We start from the raw sequence: 20,959 nt of genomic DNA on the forward strand, positions 1-20,959 counted from the left end.
TCCCCAGCCATCTTTAACAAAGTCCTGGCTGAAGATTTTCAACACCTTGACATACCCAGTACATTGGTGCAATATATGGATGATCTCCTTATTGCATCAGAGACTCAAGAACAGTGTGAAAAAGATTCATTAATTGTATTGCATGCATTGGCAGATGGAGGTCATAAAGTAAGTAAGGACAAATTGCAGTTCTGCAAACAACAAGTAGAATACTTGGGAAGACAGTTGTGTGGGACCACGCGATGTATAGCCCCAAGCCAAGTGGAGGCTATAATCAAGGCTCCCAAACCCCAAACAGTGGGACAGATGCTTTCATTCCTTGGGATGGCAGGGTACAGTCGGCCGTGGATTTGTGATTATGCTATAAAAACTGCACCTTTGCGTGCCATGATTAGAGCAGTGGGGCAAACAAGCAATGCAGCTCTCCTCGTCTGGACAGATGAGGCAACGGGAGCTTTTGAGGCCCTAAAAACAGACATGCAATCTGCTCCCGCGTTAGGTAACCCAGATTATGGGAAACCTTTCCATTTGTATGTTACTGAAAAAGCTGGTTATGCTTGTGCTGTACTAATGCAGGAAACAAATGAAGGAAAACAACCATTGGCCTATTATAGTACAAAGCTTGACAACATTGAAACAGGATTGCCACCATGCTATCAGGGTCTAGCAGCAGCTGCCTTTGCATTTCAAAAAGCATCATCCATAATCATGGGACATGCAGTAACGTTGTACACGTCGCATCAGTTACATGCCCTGCTAACCAGTCAACGTTTTGTCTTAACACAAGCTAGACGCACTGGATATGAAGTTGTGTTGTCCGCCCCAGAAATAACAATACAACGTTGTCACACGGTGAATCCCGCCACCAAATTGACCACACCGTTAGATGGTACTCCACATAACTGTGTGGCAGAGACAGAGAAATTTTTGAGAGCCAGAGAACATTTGTATAATCACGCCATAGATGCAGATCTAACCCTGTTCGTGGACGGCTCATGCTTTCGGGATGCCGCGGGATTGCATGCGGGTATGGGGATTGTTAAACTAAACACGGATGGCGAGACCTTTGAATTACTGGAGTCCCAAGGAATTGATCAGCCTTGTTCAGCCCAACTGGCAGAAATCAAAGCCTTAACTATGGCTTGCCAGATAGCTAAAGATCAACGTGTTAATATCTACACAGACTCAGCCTACGCTTATGGCGTATGTCATGTACATGCAAACATTTGGAAACAAAGGGGATTCCTGAGAGCAGATGGCACCCCTGTCACTCATGGAGAAGCGATTTCCCAACTGTTACAAGCTCTCCAATTACCGTCTGAGGTAGCCATCATTAAATGTGCAGGTCATCAAAAGAATAATAACATCATAGCTCAAGGTAACAATCTAGCAGATGACGCAGCTCGCAAAGGAGCACAAGGAGAAAATATGTTTCCCCTGCTAACCATCCAAGATTGTGCCCCACTGGTTTCACTTGACGCACTGATAGTGGCTCAAAGTAGGGCCAGTGGAGAAGAAAAACGAATGTGGGTTAAACGAGGCGCTATTGAGACACGCAGTCAGGGGCCAGCGGACAAGCTGTGGCGCAGTAGTCATGGACATTTTGTGTTACCCACCAATTTATTACGACATGCAATCATTTGGGCCCACGGACCCGATCATTGTTTGCGAGTCCAAATTATGAACAAACTAAAAGCTGTCTGGTGGTCACCATATATGGCAGCAACAGTGGACCGTTTGTTGAATGAGTGTGAGGTATGTGCACAGTACAATGTCCGGAAATCATTCACAGCCCCTTTAGCCCACATTCCGGTCCCTGATGGGCCATTCAGACATCTTATGATGGATTTCATAGACATGGGAGCTGAAAATCGAGTTAAACGAATGAGATATGTTTTGGTAGTGATATGCAGATTCAGCCGATGGATTGAGGCAGTAGCCTCTGCAAATCAAGACCATAAAACGGTAGCCAAATTCTTGTGCCGAGATGTCTTTCCAAGATTTGGCATTCCAGATACTATCTCATCTGACAACGGTAGGGCTTTTGTAGCCAAGGTTACACAAGAAACATTCAAACAATTGGGTATCAAACAGAAGTTTGGGTGTGTTTATCACCCTCAATCAAATGGGGCAGTGGAACGGGCTAATGGCATTTTAAAGAACAAACTAGCAAAAATCATAGCAGACAGCAATGGCAAACTAACCTGGCTGGATGCGTTGCCGCTTGCTTTATTGTCAATGCGCTCACAAACTAACCGACTAACCCATTTGACACCATTTGAAGCTCTTACAGGTCGGCCGATGCCTATTCCATACCTGAGAGGACCCTACGAAGGACCATCACTGGAGCAACTACAAGACGAATGGCATAATTATCTGAGACAGTTAACCCAAATACACAAAACTATCTTTTTGCAGGTCAAAGGTGCTACAGAAGACAGAGAAGCAGAGATTCTACTCGAAAATCAGAGCATCCAGCCTGGTGATCTGGTTTACGTCAAGGTGTTCAAAAAGAAGTGGGACAGGCCCCGCCGAGAAGGTCCTTTTAAAGTTATTCTTGCCTCACGTACAGCAGTCAAAGTAGACGGTAAGGACACTTGGTTTCATTTAAACCACTGCTGTAGGGTTGGTGGCCCAGCGCCCCTGCGGCCTCGGCAAGCTCGTCTTGGCAGAGCCGCCGGGCCAAGGGGGGAAGCAGGAGAAGCCAGAGACCCTACAGCAGCACCGAGGGACGGCCACGCCTCCCTGCAGCCAGAAGAAGCACCGAGGGAAGGCCACGCCTCCCTGCAGCCAGGCGAACACCGGCCAAGGCGCTCACAGAGACTGATTGAACAAAGACGACGCACAGCTTCAGAGAGTAGTGGATCCCTGCCAGATAGAGCAGCGACAGACTCAGATGCAGACTCAGAGACAACTGGAGACGTAGGCCAACAGACAGACAGAAATACAGACCGACAGATAGACAGGCCACAGGAGACATCAGACTCGGACAGCAACTCAGTAGATTTACCGACAGAAGAACCGCAGGAAGTACAACCCAGACAAAGCACAGATACACCACACATCCCTAGTGACAGCTCATCTAGTGATGGCTCACTTAGTAGCACATCTAGTAGCACATCTCAACAGTCATCAGAGCAATGATTAAGGAATTATTCAAGGGATTGACAACACTACTGGTGGTCAGTATGGGAGAAAATAGACATCCAAAACATACAACGGACTGTGCCGTGGCCATGGCCGCAATAGCAGCTAAACAAGGCATTCTAAACACAGGAAAAACATATAATTTGGTATACATTAAATCAAAAGCCTACAAGAACATAGGAATACAGGGAAAGCTGGGGGATTACATATTAGGCGAAGCCATTAGCATCAAATGTGAAGAGGAGGGAACACTCAACATAGAGGTAATTTGTGATAAAAGAGGATGCAGGGAAACCAAGCAAGACGTAACTGTTACAGTACATGAAGCCACAAAATGGGTAAAAATCAAACCAAGGAAAAAGAGGACAATTAGAAGCCTAGAAACAAGCAGTCACTTAGGGAGATGGGATCCCAGTACAGACCTAGCCCGCACACAAGGGTTGAAGACCAATTTATTTTACCAATGGTTGAAATTTTCGGCTAGGCAGATCAGTGAAAAGCCTTGCATAGCCTGTCACCGGAAAGGTGTGATACCTCAGGCTAAACCCCTACCTGATATCAACAACTGTTATAGGAGCCCCCAACATAACCCAGACCAAGCAGAATGCTATACACAATGTGTTATGAAAATGGCAGTAGGTGATGAAAAATATGCTGCCGACAGTAAACTTTGTCCAGTGCCCCTAAGTACAGAAGGAACCGTTCCACCTATGATTAAAATAGAGAAAGGGATGATACACCCATTCTGTATAGCTAAAGGCTTAGTAGCACAATACATAAGCGATTGGCAGGTAGGGACGACCCAGCCAAAACACCACATACAGTGTATGCAAAAGCAGCAAGAATACAAACCGGCCAAAACAGCATGGAACATTACTGTCTGTCACACCCTGCCAGCAGCAGGCATACAGTGTGAACAAATAGTACCGGCCACAGGGGGGTCTGTAATTGGACTGAATCTCACCCATGCTTCATGGGTATCTACTCCAAATTTAGCTAAGGGAACGGTACCCTTAACTGACATCTTTTGGATATGCGGACAAAAAAGGAAACTCCTGTCATCGCTGTCCCCGAATTGGAAAGGCCTTTGTGCTCCTGTGATGCTCACAGGAGCAATAACAGTAATTGAAATGCCAAATTCAATACAACCCATGCCACAGAAACTTCGTAAGAAAAGAGGAATAATGACGTTTAAAACAGACTACAACATCACAGTAAGAAACGGGATACCAGAAGGGATACCCCGACAGTTAGAAGCCATAGACAGTAGCAGAGTTAAAGCAGATGAAGATGCGGATAAATGGGGATGGGCATTGGCTCTGTTCGGGGTTACTCCAAAAATCCGTTCTAGGTTCCAGGAGGTGCAGTGGATTAATTACTTGTGGTATAATCAGCAAAGATACCTGAACTGGACATTGGCAGCAGTAGGAGCCTTAACCGAACAACTGCACGCCACCTCGCTAATGACAATGCAAAATAGATTAGCTATCGAGATGATGATGGCTGATGAACAAGGAGTTTGTATTATGATCAAAGCCACCGAATGTTGCACAGCTATTCCCATGCGTACAGGGGAAGACGGAAATTTGACAGAGCTCTTAATCACACTTGAAGAGATGCAACAGGAGCTGTTAAGTAACTCCATAGGAGGGAGAAATGAAACTGACGATTCTGGATACATTGTAGGGAATGGAATGAATATTGGCCCACTGTTTTCACTGTTTGGGACTCTAAGGAGAGGGTGGATATCATGGAAAGACTGGTTATACCAGATAGGTGTAATCTTGGCACTAACAGGGGTGGCGGTCTTGCTGGTAATATGTTGTGGTATTCCCTTGATAAAATTTCTGGTCAATAAATTGATTTCATCCACAGTAGGACAGCTCCCCCTGTTAGCCATCCGAGCCCTAGAAGAAAGCACAAACGAAACAGACAGAGAACCAGAATATATGGAAATGGATGAAATACCAATTATCCTCCCCGACAGCCCCAGCTCCCTAATATTGTGGCGTACACCCCAGATAGGGAGGACTGGGATGGACCGTGCTTGGTGATATTGTAGACGAGGAAGAAGACATGCACGCACATTTACATTCACACACATGCACCCACAAAAATGAGGGATAGGATAGACAATATCTGAAAGAATGACATGGAGCTGTAATAATGAACGTATATGTATATTACTAGGACACAGGAGTATGGCTGAGAGACCAGACTCCCCTGATCAGGGACCTATGCCTGATCTGCCTCTATCAAGTCTGATTGGACTCTCAGAACTGTTTGGAGAAGAGGATATGCAGGAGGGATGGTCGAGACATGATTGGTCGCCACAGCCGCCTTCCATCCAGCAGCTAAACCAGTTGGCAACAGAAGGTTCTTCATCGTTCCAGTACCTGGCGATGACGGCTTCACAGAATCTGCCTGCAGCAAGAGTCGGCCCGAGGACTCCACCATCACCTGAAGGACCCTTTGGACTCAGGAACACACCCCTTCCGCAGATGCCATGGAGACAGTCACATGTGCCAGGGGCAACGATACCCTCCAGGGGAGGCAGCCAAGGTCGGCCATATGCAGCAACCGCCCGAGTGCATCCTAGACCCAATTCACTGCTAGGACCTGTCCCCAGCTTTCCACCCCCAAGGCAGGAGAGATATTCTGATCAGCCCAGTACCTCTGGAGGAGGATCAGCAGGGGTAGACCTTAGCCGAACTCACCACCAGGACAGAGGGGAGCTTTGTACAGGCTGCTAAATGCCCAGAGTGTCCCACCCACTTGCCTGTGCGACATCAACAATACTCCCCCCACACACGAAATGCCTTCCCCCTTGTACTTCCTGTCCCCTGGACTGCACAACCTTAATCTGGTCATGGTCACCCCACAGGACATGGCAATCTTGGTTCGAGAGCTTCGTCTTCCACAAGAGTCTGTTCCAAAAACCTTGGAGCAGCTCCTGCCCCTCACAAATCACATTCCCCATGAGCTATTTGAGGAAATCATGCCACAACTAAGTCAGACAGCTGCATACCTGTTCAGGATACACCGTGACAATGCCAACATCTCTTGTGCTCAGGAGGGCCTCCATACTCAACTGTGTGGTCTTCAGTCTAGTATGGACATGCTAGCCTGCATGATGGAGCATATGGAAAGGGAACAGCTAGGGCTGGCCACCACCACCCTGAATGTGGGCAAGAATTCTCTGGGGGCCCTGTACAACCTGGCAAAGCAGCACAAGGAGCTGGAAAGATCCATCAGAGAACTGCACGACTGTCTGAAAGCCAGAATTCCTGATCCTTCCCCCACTACCCCTGAAAGGCCAACCTCCCCATGTTCCCCAACTTCTCCCAAAACTTCAGATGCTGAGTAAATGCTGAGGAGCGCGGACTGACGTAATGGCACTGAACACGGACTATGATCTTGGTTCTTGAGTTTGAATTGCGGACTGGTTTCAGAAATCTGAGTGTAAATAAAAACAAAGAAGGATATATGTTAGTAACGAAGGTTGGGTAAATGTCTGTCCTTACCATCATCTGCGTAACACAGATAAAGCTAAATGCATACACATAGATATCACATTGCAAAGTTATAAAAAGGGGACCCTTACACGGCGTGTTTGTAGATTTAGTAGTAAAGATGCACCATAGGGACCCCTTTTTCTTAAATTATAGCATGCCTCAAGAGACATGCATCGCCTAAATTTGGCGTCTGGCCAAAAAGGGCATTAGAAAACAAGCTGAAAAAGAAGAAAAACAAAGTGGAGAATGTTGAGAAATGGCCTATAATGAAAACCATTATATGATTGACTAAGGCAAATGACTTAAGGACGGACATGAAGGGAAACCATTTATTGTGTTTATCATTTAACTAGACATAGCTGCGCTAACCTTAGAATAGTTTCTTGATTGGTTGACTAAATAGTGGTAACGTAGGGGTTATTTGATGCATTTAAATAATAAATGTGTGACGCTTTAACAAAATAATATGTAGAACCAAGTATAATGGGTTGGAGCCTCTGGTTGAGTGAGTCAATAGATGCCAGAAGATGATTGGTTGCACTGATGTCAATGTGAAGCCTTTACTTTGCCATGATTAAGAGGTTGATGTAACTTGTTTTATGTGGCCATTTTAAGTGCCTTGAAATACACCAAAACTCAATGTTTGAATGTCACCTTGTGTTGATATAATCCAGCTAATTGCTCACCTTGTGCCTTAGTATGTAGGTTCACCTGCACTGCAATATATTTACCGTGTGAAGTATCACTGATATTCATATCCGCACCAGAGTTATCAGTAACTCGAGTGATGTGTTTTTCTTTTTTATTGCAATGCACAAATGAGGATGTCTTGTCAGTAAACAACCCAAGAGTATAGTTGATGTAATGGGACTCTTTCGAGTCCCAGAGGAGGGACTGTAGAAGAATTTTTAGGTCCATATTTGAACTGTGATGAACTATCAAGTGTCCTGATCCGAACTGTATGTCCTCTGGTTGAACTAGCAGGTGTTCAACCCAAAAAAAGGGCTCCATTAGTCATTTAGTCTGTCAGGGGCTTTCCAAGGCCTTTTAGGTGCTTTCCCGCAGGCCACGTGCGGGGGCCTCAGGCCAGCTGCACGTGTGGCTGAGGCCACGTGCGGAGGGGGCCTCAGGCCAGCTGCACGTGTGGCTGAGGCCACGTGCGGAGGGGGCCTCAGGCCAGCTGCACCTGTGGCTGAAGGTCTTTTAAAAAAATCAGTTGTAAATCCTTCATGTTTTAATGGGAGCGTTTGTCACATTGAAATAATGGCCTAACACCTGCTTAGGGTTCACTAGAGGACGCTTCCAATAGAAAACCATGTCTTGGGAATGAAATAAATAAAAAAGTCGAAGGAGGAGCGATGCCCGCGGGTCTCCAATAAATAGACGAGCGCGGTTGTCATATTCAGTCTCTCTAGAGGACTCAGTTTGTCTAAGCTTTGTGTCGAAGGCTTAAATAAACTTAAAAACTCTGTGCATTTTATCTTGCTTAAGGCTGAATTATTCTAAAGTGTTGTGTCCTCTTTCTAGCATATCACTTGCAATTAGTTTGTGTTATCTAAAAGACGACATCCTGAGAAGACCAAAAAGACGAGCCGCGACAGCACCTTAGAAAGATGTATGAGAAAGTGTTACCGAAATAATTCTAAATTATTGCTTATATATAAAGGAAGAACATGTACAACCACTTTTCATCTTTAAAAATATGTGACAAAATTATTTTTTTATGGTCGCTTGTAGAGATAAGAAAAGACGTGCCAATGAGGATGAGCTTTAACAAAATTACAGAATACGAGGTCTATTAGAAAAGTATCCGACCTTATTATTTTTTTAAAAAACCATATGGATTTGAATCACGTGTGATTACATCAGACATGCTTGAACCCTCGTGGGCATGCAAGAGATTTTTCACGCCTGTCGGTTACGTCATTCGCCTGTGGGCAGTCTTTGAGTGAGGAGTCGTCCACCCTCTCGTCGATTTTTTCATTGTTTAGGAATGGCTCAGAGACTGCTGCTTTGTTTGATCAAACTTTTTTCAAAACTGTAAGGCACAACTGAGTGGACACCATTCGATAAATTCAGCTGGTTTTCGGTAAAAATTTTAACAGCTGATGAGAGATTTTGGTCTGGTAGTGTCGCCGTAAGGACGGCCCACGGTGCCTGACGGCGATCTGCGCTTCGAGGCGGCAGCGTCTCGCCGTTTCAAGTTGAAAACTTTCAGGCTCTGTTGACCCAGTAAGTCGTCAGAGAACTTTCAGAAGAAGTCGGCATGAGGAGTTTATTCGGACATTCCATTGTTAACGGACATTTTGTAATGAAAGAACTTGCGGGCAGAGTCGCATGTCGGGCCGGACCTGACCGCGGGGGGTCGTGACAGGAAAAACACCTCCGTTGGAAACCTTAACGGACAAGTTGGAACATGCCCAAGCTGTTAAACAATTTCTCAGATACCCACTTGTTGAAAGCCATCAAAAGCCGCCTGAATTTTACAAATGGTTTTCAACACGGAGGTGTTTTTCATGTCGCGGCGCACACAGATTCGCAAATTCGCCGAGTCATTTCCGTGATGACTCGGCGAATTTGTGCGCACGTCTTTCATTAAAAAATGTCCTTAAACAGTGGAATGTCCGCATAAAGTCCTCATGCCGGCCTCTTCTGAATCTTCTCTGTTCTCTCACGACGTCCTGGGTGAATTAAGCCTTAAATTAGGATGTTTTCAGGTCGAAACAGGCCGACGACGGTGCCTGGAAGCGCTGCACGACGTCCCGCTCCGTGGGAAGTCCTTACACCGACAGAAACACCCCATAATCTCTCATCAGCCGTTAAACTTTTCACCGAAAACCAGCTTAATTTCTCGAATAGTGTCCATTTGGATATTCCTCACAGGTCCAGAAAAAATTCTGATAAAGCAACGCGCGCCGTCTCGAGCAGCATGTGAAACAAAGGAATTCAGCCGAGAGGGCGGGACCACATCTCACTCAAGGCCTGCCCACAGGGAAATGACATCACCGACATGCGTGAAAAAACTCACGCATGCGCACGAGGGTTCAAGCATGATTGGTGTAATCGCACATCATTCAAATCCATATAGTTAAAAAAAATAATAAAAGGGTTGGTTTATTATGTAATAGACCTCGTACTTAAAAGTGTCACTGATGTTCTCAGGTAAAAATTAAGGTGTGTCTGTGAGTGTGGTGCCATTGCTGATACAACTCCCCAAAAGTTAAAACTTCACATAAAATCTCTGGAGCCCATTACCTGCACATTTGGCTGCAGCTGCTGTGAATGTTGCTGCTGCTGCTGCTGCTGTTGTTGTTGTTGTTGTTGTTGTTGTTGTTGTTGTTGTTGCTGCTGCTGCTGCTGCTGCTGCTGTTGTTGTTGTGCCATCAAACCTGGAGTTACACTCTGGCCTGTCGTCTGAGAGCTCATGGACTTTAAGTACAGAGATAAATGAGTGTTGGATGAGTGCAAAAACTGCAGTTAATGATCGTGTAGTTGATTATTTCAAACACAAATGATTGAGTCCATGTGCATTTACATGCATGCTCCCAAACAAACAAACAAACAAAGCCTACATCAACAGCGTCTCACCTGACTGCTGATGGATGAGCGACGCTGAGATGTTATCTCCATGGTGGAGGCCAGAGACTGTCGAGGTGGTGTAGCCGTGTCCATGTGTAGTTTAGAGGCGGTTGCTGTGGCGACAGACGAGACAATGAGGGAGAATCAGACTCTGAACCAAATTACCATGTAGTACATGTCACAGAATCTGCAGTAAGCGTGTGCATGTGTGTGTGTGTGTGCATCCACGCACGTGTCCCTACATGTGCATGTGTTATCGGAGACGTGTGATGAGGACTTGCGGGAGCTTCGTGAGGAGGTTGAGGGCGTGCAGCTGTGACTGAATCGCTCCAGCGCTTCCTTCAGGCTGGACGTGTTCAACTGCGACTCCGAACCAGAGTCCTGACTCTGAAAACATCCGAGGACAGGAACACCGTCACTGACAGCGGAACACTGTACAAGCTGCTGGTGAATTTTCTGTCAAAACTGTATTTGCTTTGTAAATATTCAAACAATCAATCAAACTATATATATATATATATATATATATATATATATATATCCTCTATTTATATATATTATTTATCTTATTTATATTCTATTTATATCCCTCTATATATCCCTCTGTTTATATATATATATATATATATAAACAGAGGGACCAAGTGGTCCCTCTGTTTAAGAAGGGGGACCGGAGGGTGTGTTCCAACTATAGGGGGATCACACTCCTCAGCCTCCCCGGTAAGGTCTATTCCAGAGTACTGGAGAGGAGAATTCGACCGATGGTTGAACCTCGGATTCAGGAGGAGCAGTGTGGTTTTCGTCCTGGTCGCAGCACGTTGGACCAGCTCTACACACTCCATCGGGTACTTGAGGGTTCATGGGAGTTCGCCCAACCAGTCCACATGTGTTTTGTGGATCTGGAGAAGGCGTTCGACCGTGTCCCTCAGGGCACCCTGCGGGGAGTGCTCCGGGAGTACGGGGTCCGGGGTCCTTTGCTAAGAGCTATCCGGTCCCTGTACACCCGCAGCAGGAGCTTAGTTCGCATTGCCGGTAGTAAGTCAAAGCTGTTCCCAGTGCACGTTGGCCTCCACCAGGGCTGCCCTTTGTCACCGGTTCTGTTCATTATTTTTATGGACAGAATTTCTAGGCGCAGCCAGGGTGTAGAGGGGGTCTGGTTTGGGAACCATAGAATCTCGTCTCTGCTGTTTGCGGATGATGTGGTTCTGTTGGCTTCGTCAAATCAGGACCTTCAGCGTGCACTAGGGCGGTTTGCAGCCGAGTGTGAAGCATCCGGGAAGAAAATCAGCACCTCCAAATCCAAGGCCATGGTTCACTACCGGAAAAAGGTGCTTTGCCCTCTTCAGGTCGGTGGAGTGTCCTTGCCTCAAGTGGAGGAGTTTAAGTATCTCGGGGTCTTGTTCACGAGTGAGGGACGGATGGATCAATAGACGGATCGGGGCAGCATCTGCAGTGATGCGGTCGCTGTATCGGACCGTCGTGGTGAAGCGAGAGCTGAGTAGGGGGGCAAAGCTCTCGATTTACCGATCGATCTATGTTCCGATCCTCACCTATGGTCATGAGATTTGGCTCATGACCGAAAGAACGAGATCGCAGGTACAAGCAGCCGAGATGAGTTTCCTCCAGAGGGTGGCTGGGCGCTCCTTAGAGATAGGGTGAGGAACTCGGTCACTCGGGAGGAGCTCGGAGTCGAGCCGCTGCTCCTCCACGTCGAAAGGAGTCAGCTGAGGTGGCTCGGGCATCTTTTCCGGATACCCCCTGGACGCCTCACTGGAGAGGTGTTCCGGGCACGTCCCATTGGGAGGAGGCCCCGGGGAAGACCCCGGACACGCTGGAGGGACTACATCTCTCGGCTGGCTTGGGAACGCCTTGGGGTTCCCCCGGAGGAGCTGGGGGAGGTGTGTGTGGATCGGGAGGTCTGGGCGGCTTTGCTTGAGCTGCTGCCCCCGCGACCCGACTCCGGATATATATATATACACACACACACACACACAGTAGTGTTTCAGAATAATAGTAGTGCTATGTGACTATGTGAGTATATTTCTTATTGTTACATGGGAAACAAGGTACCAGTAGATTCAGTAGAGTCTCACAAATCCAGAAGCAGAAGCAATTCAAACTATAAATAAATTAAATGATAAAAATATATAAAATAAAGTAAAATGAAAATGTAAAATAATGTATCCATCCATTCAATTCCTATGGCGGCTTACTCCAATAGGGGTACTGTATGTGCAAGTGCACATGCCTGGAAGTAGCCCTCACACAATGCATCATGGGATAGTCTGTATGCCAACTGCCGGCATTTATAGATGTAAACAAACAGGGAGGGACTTTTAAGGCAATTCTGGACCCAGGAGATGTTCCTGGCACTGTTATTATTTCACCATTTGAGGTAGCAACAGTAGTGGGACTAAAAAGATGGTTAAAATGCATAATTGCAAATTAAAATGCACGGAAAAGGATCTGATAGAGAGGAAAGCTCCAACTAACTTGCTTTTATTACCTTGTGAGTGATGCAGTAAAGTGCACATATTTAGAGGATATATATCGAATGTTCATAAAATGCTTAATATACAGTGCGTCTGGAAAGTATTAACAGCGCTTCACTTTTTCCACATTTTGTTCGGTTACAGCGTAATACCAAAATGGATGAAATTCTTTTATTTCCTCAAAATTCTACACACAATATTCCATAATGACAATGTGAAAAAATATATTTTTGAGAGTTTTGCAATTTTATTAAAAAACAAACAAAAAAAACTAAGAAATCACATGTACTTAAGTATTCACAGCCTTTGCCATGAAGCTGAAAATTGAGCTGAGGTGCTCCCTGTTTCCACTGATCATCCTTAAAATGTTTATACAGCTTAACTGGAGTCCATCTGGGGTAAGTTCAGTTGATTGGACATGAGTTGGAAAGACACACACCTATCTACATGTAAGGTCCCACAGTTGACAGTACGTGTCAGAGCACAAACCAAGTATGAAGTCAAAGGAATTGTCTGTAGACCTCAGAGACAGGATTGTCTCTGGGCACAAATCTGGGGAAGGGTACAGAAACATTTCTGCTGCTTTGAAGGTCCCAATGAGCACAGTGGCCTCCATCATCTGTAAATAGAAGAAGTTTGGATCCACCAGGACTCTTCCTAGAGCTGGCAGCCTGTCTAAACTGAGTGACTGGGGGAGAAGGGCCTTAGTCAGAGAGGTGACCAAGAGCCTGATGGTCACTCTGTCAGAGCTCCAGCATTCCAATGTGGAGAGAGGAGAACCTTCGAGAAGGACAACCATCTCTGCAGCAAACCACCAATCAGACCTATATGGTGGAGTGACCAGACGGAAGCCACTCCTTAGTAAAAGGTACATGGCAGCCCACCTGGAGTTTACTGGTACTCAAAGGACTCTCAAACCATGAGAAAATTCCAGCAGTACTGTCTCTGTTACTTGATGGACAGACTGTGTAATTTCAAAGTTAACCCCTCATCACACATGCACATATGGTCCTGCTCAGAAATAGTGGTACAGCGCCCCCTAATCCATGAGCAGAAGTAAGCATTTCCGTCAATGTTTTTTCTAACTCCCCACCTTATCCACAGTGACCTCCGGCTTAGACTCTTCGACTCCGAGCTCTCTGCGCTGCTCCGCCCTCACCTCTGCATAGCTACACACAAAAAACAGGACATGACAGAATGAATACAACGATAAACAGATCACAACTGAGGTTATCGATCCCTTTAACAATAGTCTGGAAACAGTGGTGGGCACTATTCAGCTAATCCGATAACTGATAATTATCGAAGCTAATGTTTTTGTTAGCAGATTAGCTTTTCAGATAAGATTTAAAACCATCAGCGGACCAATAATCTTCTGATAAATTTAGTTCCGATAACTTTCAGTCCGCTAACATTTTTTTTTTTGCTGGTAAAGTGAGCAAAGTTTAACGGTCAAAAACATTTTTAAACCCTAAAATCAAACATTTTAGTCTGTCTGTTGTGTGTTTGCAGCAGACTGGCTGTCGCTTGCTGATGACATCATCATTAAGTGTAAGACGTGATTGGCCGGTCGACACAGGGAGGATTGTGGGTAGTGTAGTTCAGGTTCAATTTGGACATTACACTGTTACCATCCGCTTGACACAGACAAAATGGACTAATTTTAACATTATTTTATTTTATTTCTTCGTGGCTGACTGGATAATTTAATTGCCAAGACTCAGTGGGCTAGACGAGCTCTCACGGCGCAGCTGTGTTACAGACGGACTTTTCTTCACCGTTTTAGACACCGTTTTAGATAATCGGGACGCATTATGTGGATTATTTTCTTCATGAATCCCACTGAAACTAACAGGTAAGAATTTATATTTACTACATCTTTTACTCTGCCAATCAATGCATTAATGGACGTATTTCCGTTGTTTAAGCTGCAGGGTTCAAACTGTGTGAAAAAAGCAGCAGCTTTTAGTTTGCAAATGACGGTGTATCTAATACCGAGATAAACTGTGACTTCTAATACTGTGTTTTACTGCTTTTGAAAGATGATGACAGTGTTTGGGGTTTTATTTTTTATTCATTTATTTTTCGTGCATTGTTTTTGTGTTTGTGATCCTTGAATTTACCCAGCAGCCCCTGCAGCGCTTAAAGTGAAACTGGTTTATCAGAAGCCGACAGTGTATTCTGATGTGGCAGTGTCCGAATCAATACTAAAAGTTATCGGTTATCTGTAATAAAGATACATTTTTTTTAGCAGTTTATCGGTTTAGCGTCATAAAAGAAAACTTTTCAGTTATCGGATTAATGGTTATCAAAGCTAACTTTCTGATTCGCTGTGCCCACCACTGTCTGGAAATGATCAGAATAATTTCCAGACAAGTCAGAAAATGTAAAAGAAAGAAAAAGTAAAGGAGAGACAGCACTCAGCTGGCAGCACCTGACTACTGTGTGTGTGCAGACAATAAATTCAGGCCGTGAATTCCACTGGTGATAGGTGATGTAGTAGTGAGTCTGAAGCCAGATCCACTGTTGACCTTTAGTCAGGAAACGGTAGTAGCATGACTTCCCTTTGCCGTACTGCATCACTGCACACAGACAAACGCAGACAAGCAGAGTGGTCAGAAACAACAAGCACAGAAAGGCTTTCACAAAGAACTACTCGCTGCTCGTGTGCGCCTCACAGTGTTCATGACACTTGGCGAGCGTCTCCAGGTCGTCCACATGGTAATAATCATAACCCGATGTTCCCAGAACCTCAAAAGGCAGGTAGCCAATAATTGGTGGGGCCCTGAGAAGAAAAAAAAAGTAGGTCAGCTTCACAAAATCAACAGCAACAATGTAGAACATTTTAGATTCTACGGGTGATCAGGAGACAATATGAAGAGGACCAAAACGGATGCAGCCTAAATGTAAACATCAGTAAAAATTGTATCTTTTAAAAATGGAGATCAAATGAATTTACCTGTGGTCTAAGAAGAGGAATTTCCATTCTAAACTGTGCCTGGAGGTAAATTCTTCATTGGGCTCCTCCACTGTACACATCTCCTATGAATACGACAAACATGAAAACAGTGGACACTTAGCATAATACAGGGAGAAGCAACAACTCTTCTAGAATCTTACAAGGGCAACACTGAATCAAACCTGTGTCACTGAGTCCAACTTTGAACATGTGCATGGTCTCTAAAAGGTGCAAGCCACAGTAGCAAGTTTCATCACAATCCATGTTGTCCTTGAGAATTTATTGCACACACTCGACTTCAGGCTCCTTGATGAACAATGAACTTGCCCGAGATCTTAGCGAGATCTAATCTACAAGTTTCATCAAGTTATCATATAAACTAGGCTTCATAGACTCTGCCCGCCTGGTGGCCACAATTACAAAGTGCATCTTGACACACAAAGTCTCTCTCAACATAGAAACACAGACAGACAAACATGTGTAGTCCTAGACCTGCTCTGACTTTGGAGATGCAGGTAATAAACAGAGTCCAAATTAGCCCATATCAATTAAATGACAAATTAATGTGATGTTAGAGTGTCTGAGTGTCCAGGAGTGTGTTTCTGTACTCTACCTTGATAAACTGAGGCTTGGCCAGCCGAACAGTGGCTACAAAGCACACCTGGTCGTCAAAGGCAGGTTGCAGTGACCGCTGTAATACCCCGGCAAGACCATTCCTCGCAACATTGGGAACTACACAACAGAAAGCAGATGAACTGAAGACAATGACTGGACCACAGTTAAGACTGCTGTTAAAGTGGCACACTTTGAAAATAAATACACAGATTTCATGTGAGCATTTTCTACTTGTACTTAGTAGGTCACGGCAGGCAAGGTAGCTGGACAAAAGTTGGGGGTCCACTGATCCGGAAATTTTCACATAGCACACTTTAAGTAACAAGAATCAAGTGAAAACTGCCGTTGAGATGAGATTTATTGTCATTGTCATTACACGAGTGCCACAACAAGGAAATTATGTTTACACTCCAATTACTTCAGACAAAATACAGCAATTAATCCACAATTATTACTAGTTGAATGTAATAATGGCACACATCAGAATTAAAGATAACGCATATACATTTGACATTGTATATGTGCACTAAACTTGAAGCAGTCCATCATCCGAAAAGTGGGTGAAGGCTGCAGCAGGAGGGCCTGCGCCGCCCAGCTTGGGGAGTTGAAGGCTGCAGCAGTAAAAACCACGTTGCCTCCAGGGTGGCAGGGAGGAAGCCAGGGTGAGGGGAGTGGAGAGACACAAAGGGGGGGGGGGGGGGTTTAATAGGGATGGAGACGTGCGTCGTGTGCAGATGAGTTAAGTTTGTGTCAGTTTCTGTCCGTGCGTGCATAAAATCTGACGTTGCTAGGCAACAGCAGGCTGGAGAGGAGGGTAGATAGATAAGAAGGGGGAGCTGAATTCCTTTACCAAGGCCATAGATCCTTCTGGGGGAAGAGCAGGGCATTTGACCTTCAGGAGCCGATAAGGCTGTCATGCTGATATTAGGTGGAGAGATACAGAATTCCATTTACTGGACCTCTGCCTGTCTAGAGGCCAAATTTATGAAGATAAAGGTTCCATCAGGGCACGCAGGGTCCCCCAGCCCTGATTTCCTTGTGAAAAAATGGTGTCAACAGTGTTGAGAGACCATCTGATCAATTCCATGGTTAATCCAAATCTTAATTTGAATAATTCACAGTCTGGTGAAGGTGGGACTTTGAAGGTCAGAGCAGAAACAGAGAACAGAAAAGGAGGAGAGGAATGCGATCGCCCTTGCTGGAGTCCCAAGCTGAAAAGGTCCGCCAGTCTCTACTGCTACAGGTTAGCAAAGTTAAATGTGTAAAGATACTGCCGATAACTCATTTTCCTGAACATGAATCACGTGATTCACAATAAAAGTTATTTTTGGCAAAAGCAGTGGTAGCCACACATTGCTAAAAGAGTTTTACTGTGAAAGTGTCACTGTGGCACATTGTTGGCCTGACCACCATGCCCAGCAACAAGGAAATTATTGTGACTCAGCAATGATTCATAAACATGCAAGGCAGCATGTATGTTTAGTTCCATATTACGTTTCCCAGTGATGAAAGTGAGGTCTGAAAAAACAACCTGAATTTTTTGTTGAAGATATATGTGGGACGTGAACCTCGGCCATATAATTTTTTTTTATTTTTACTTGATGAAGCATGTCATCTATCTATCTATTTTATATCTGACATAAAATAGACAGATGACAATAAAACACCATTTGAGTTACTGGTACACAGATCTTCTGTGTGCAAGCTACAGATCAGACACATGAACAGAAAGTGCGTGCACTGGCCTCTGTGTGCGTGCATGCATGTGTATGGCTTTGATCACGCAGAAACCAGGGAGAGCTGACAATTGCCATTTGGTATACATAAGCATTTTGGGTCAAGGATGAGTTGATAGGACAAATATTTTTGGAGAAATTAGCGATTTTAGCTAACCAGCAAACAATCGACGTTGTGCTGCAATACACCATGGGAGTTTGGGGGTTTGGGGTTTTAAATGTTGTTATTGTGGTTCCTGTTAATTTAACAGTGTCATTAGTGTTACTGATTTATTGTGTTTTGTAGTTCAACTGGGTTAATCAGTTTAGTTAAGTGTTATGTTGCCATTACCATGAGTGGGAAGAGTATTGCTTTTAATGTCTTTCGCCACCGTCTCTGTTTCTGTGCGTCTAAAAACAGAATCACCTGCTTGAGGCAGAACACGGAAAAGACAAAAAGATCTACATGTGTGCCTGTGTGTAATTTCAATCAGGGATAAAGTGGGGAGAGCTGACATTTTTCATTTGGTATGCTTGTGGTGTCATCTGTTTATATGGTTTTATTACTTTTTGTGTCATACTTATCCTCTGTACATCTGCCTCCCTGCTGCATGTCTGAGTCTGTGTGTGTACGGCAGATGTACTTGTCTCCCTGCTCCCTGCATGTGTGTGTCTGCATGTGTTTGTGCATGTGTGCACCTGCTGTCTACATGTGTATGTGAGTCGCGTGAGTGTGTGTATGGCTCTCCAGCATCTGTCATACATGTGTAGCTCATTTCAATGTGTGTGATTGGTGGTGTGTCTCTCTGTGTTTGTCACCCTTCCAGTGATTTTATTATTTTGGTTACTTGCATTTGTCTTTTGGTTCATTGATGTATCTGTTTCGAGAGAGTATCAGTTATGTTGTGTTTGCTTTTATTACTTGTGGTGATTTTTGGTTCTTCTGTGTCCGTTATGTATTTTGGTTATTTTTTAGTATCATTGGTTTCTTTGATCAGTCTATGTTGAGGGGGTCTCAGTTAACTTTTTGCTTGCTTTTATTATATTTAAAGTGTATTTTTGCCTGAGTCTTTGTTTTGTGTTATGTTCAGTCACTTGTGGATGTCTTGGTATTTGTTGCTTCCTTGTGTTTTTCAATTAGTTCCTCACATGTTCTAGTCTTCCTTGATTGTTTGCACCTGTCAATTTATTAGTTTGTTTATTTAAGTTACTTCCTTGTATCTTTCCATTGCGGGTCCATTATCGTGTGTTGTATATTGTTTGCTTTGTGTCTTTCTGGTTACTGATTAGTTGATGGTTGCTAGTCTTCCCTGTGCTTTCCTCTGGTTTGTAAGTATTTAGTCATAGGTGTTCGCAGTTTTTTTTTGTCTTTGGCTATTTGATTTATCTCTTTACCCAGTGATGGGTTTAAGTCTGTATTTTTGTTGGAGCCTTCCCCTCACCTGTTTTTGTCCAAGACTTCCTCACCCTCAGTCAGAGTTTGAGAGTGTATTTTTGTTGGACCTTCCCTACACCTGTTTGTGTTTTTGACTCACCTGTTGTAAATAAAACAGTGGTATTTTTGGGGGAACTCATCTCTTGTCCTGACTGAGCTGCTATCGGGGTTTGACTCTGTTTAGTTCCTGGCTCTGACTCATAACACTTATGTATTTTGGATCACGGATGAACGCCACCAAAATGGAATGCTGATAGGACTAATATTTTGGGTGACGCTACAGATATTAGCTAACAACACTGGACAATGGATGTTGCTAACTACATTCTGGACTCACACACCATTCCAGCAGGGGTGGTAAATCATCTTTATATTAAAAGTGTGAATGTGTGATTTTATTTAATAAGTTCAATATAAGTACACAATGTAATTGCAAATATGTTAAAAATATATGGATGACACAAGAAAGTGAAAACACTTATTTCCATTGTAGTCTATTTAAAAATCAAATGACAAAATAGAAGTAATAATAAAATAAAATAATAATAATAATAATAACACTGATAATAACAATAATAATAACAGTGTGTATATGATAACAAGAACCTAAACAATTTATAAATACATGAAGACACTAAATCAACATAAAAATTACATAATTAACAGGACATATAAGGGTTGAATTTCTCTTCTAAAAATTGAGGTTTTTAACATTCTAAAAACATTCTGCACTCACACGCCATTCCAACTCATTATACAAGGTTTGCATAATTTACTACCACCCTTGAAAAATGTCAGCTACCTATTTTATAAACACTACCCAATCTAGAGCCCGTGGATCCCCACGGGCAACGCGCTACTTGACTTTATTGGTTTTGTGATTCCACGCTATCAAACACTGACAGAGACAGACGTGTACTACTGATAATCTAAAAGAGGCTTATTGCATATTTAAAGCGAAACAGTGTGTTTGTGCTGATCAAACATTAGCTGCTCGTACCACCTCGCAGACGAAGTGAGAGGAAGTGCACATTTTTTTTAGCAAATCAACCTCAACTTTATTGGGCTAATCTTATCACAGTCAATCAGACTTTTCATATAATCATCAACAGGATGCACGGCGGATTTATCAGTGCAGCTTTTGAGGAAATCAATGCAGAAAAGCTACACTCCACAGCCACAGGAACACCACTGAAGCAGAGCAGGAGGCTATTTTTAACAGGCTGCGTTTATGACTGAACGACGTGCGCACGCAGCTGCAGATCCTCCACTCTGTGATTTTACTGAGACTGCATCAAAATTAGCGCTCTTATCACTTAAAAACAAGTCACCATGACACAAAATCACACTTATGTCAAATGTGCATTTAATCTGCAGTACACACGTGTGCCTTAGTGTGGGGAGTAGTCCAGAAGGATCACGGATCAACTACGATCCATTACACCACTATCAGATATGGGGAACTTTTTCTGTTTTCCAGGAAAATACATTGAGCCACCAAT

At 44.0% G+C, this 20,959-nt stretch overlaps 1 protein-coding gene across 2 annotated transcripts in view; it reads right to left on the minus strand.

Annotated features, from left to right (window-relative positions):
* The window catches only part of LOC117527005 (circadian locomoter output cycles protein kaput-like), an 84,566-nt gene that overhangs the window by 29,322 nt on the left and 34,285 nt on the right, over window positions 1–20,959 (minus strand). For both annotated transcript variants that reach the window (XM_034189138.1, XM_034189140.1), the window contains exons 11-18: window positions 16,306–16,424; window positions 15,693–15,775; window positions 15,412–15,518; window positions 15,168–15,315; window positions 13,827–13,902; window positions 10,484–10,628; window positions 10,251–10,354; window positions 9,918–10,091 (exon numbers count right to left, since the gene is read on the minus strand). In XM_034189138.1, coding sequence (XP_034045029.1) covers window positions 9,918–10,091; window positions 10,251–10,354; window positions 10,484–10,628; window positions 13,827–13,902; window positions 15,168–15,315; window positions 15,412–15,518; window positions 15,693–15,775; window positions 16,306–16,424 — 956 coding nt within the window. The remainder of the gene's footprint in view (window positions 1–9,917; window positions 10,092–10,250; window positions 10,355–10,483; window positions 10,629–13,826; window positions 13,903–15,167; window positions 15,316–15,411; window positions 15,519–15,692; window positions 15,776–16,305; window positions 16,425–20,959) is intronic.

This window comes from Thalassophryne amazonica, chromosome 15, assembly GCF_902500255.1.
Source record: "Thalassophryne amazonica chromosome 15, fThaAma1.1, whole genome shotgun sequence".
Classification (NCBI taxonomy): domain Eukaryota; kingdom Metazoa; phylum Chordata; class Actinopteri; order Batrachoidiformes; family Batrachoididae; genus Thalassophryne; species Thalassophryne amazonica.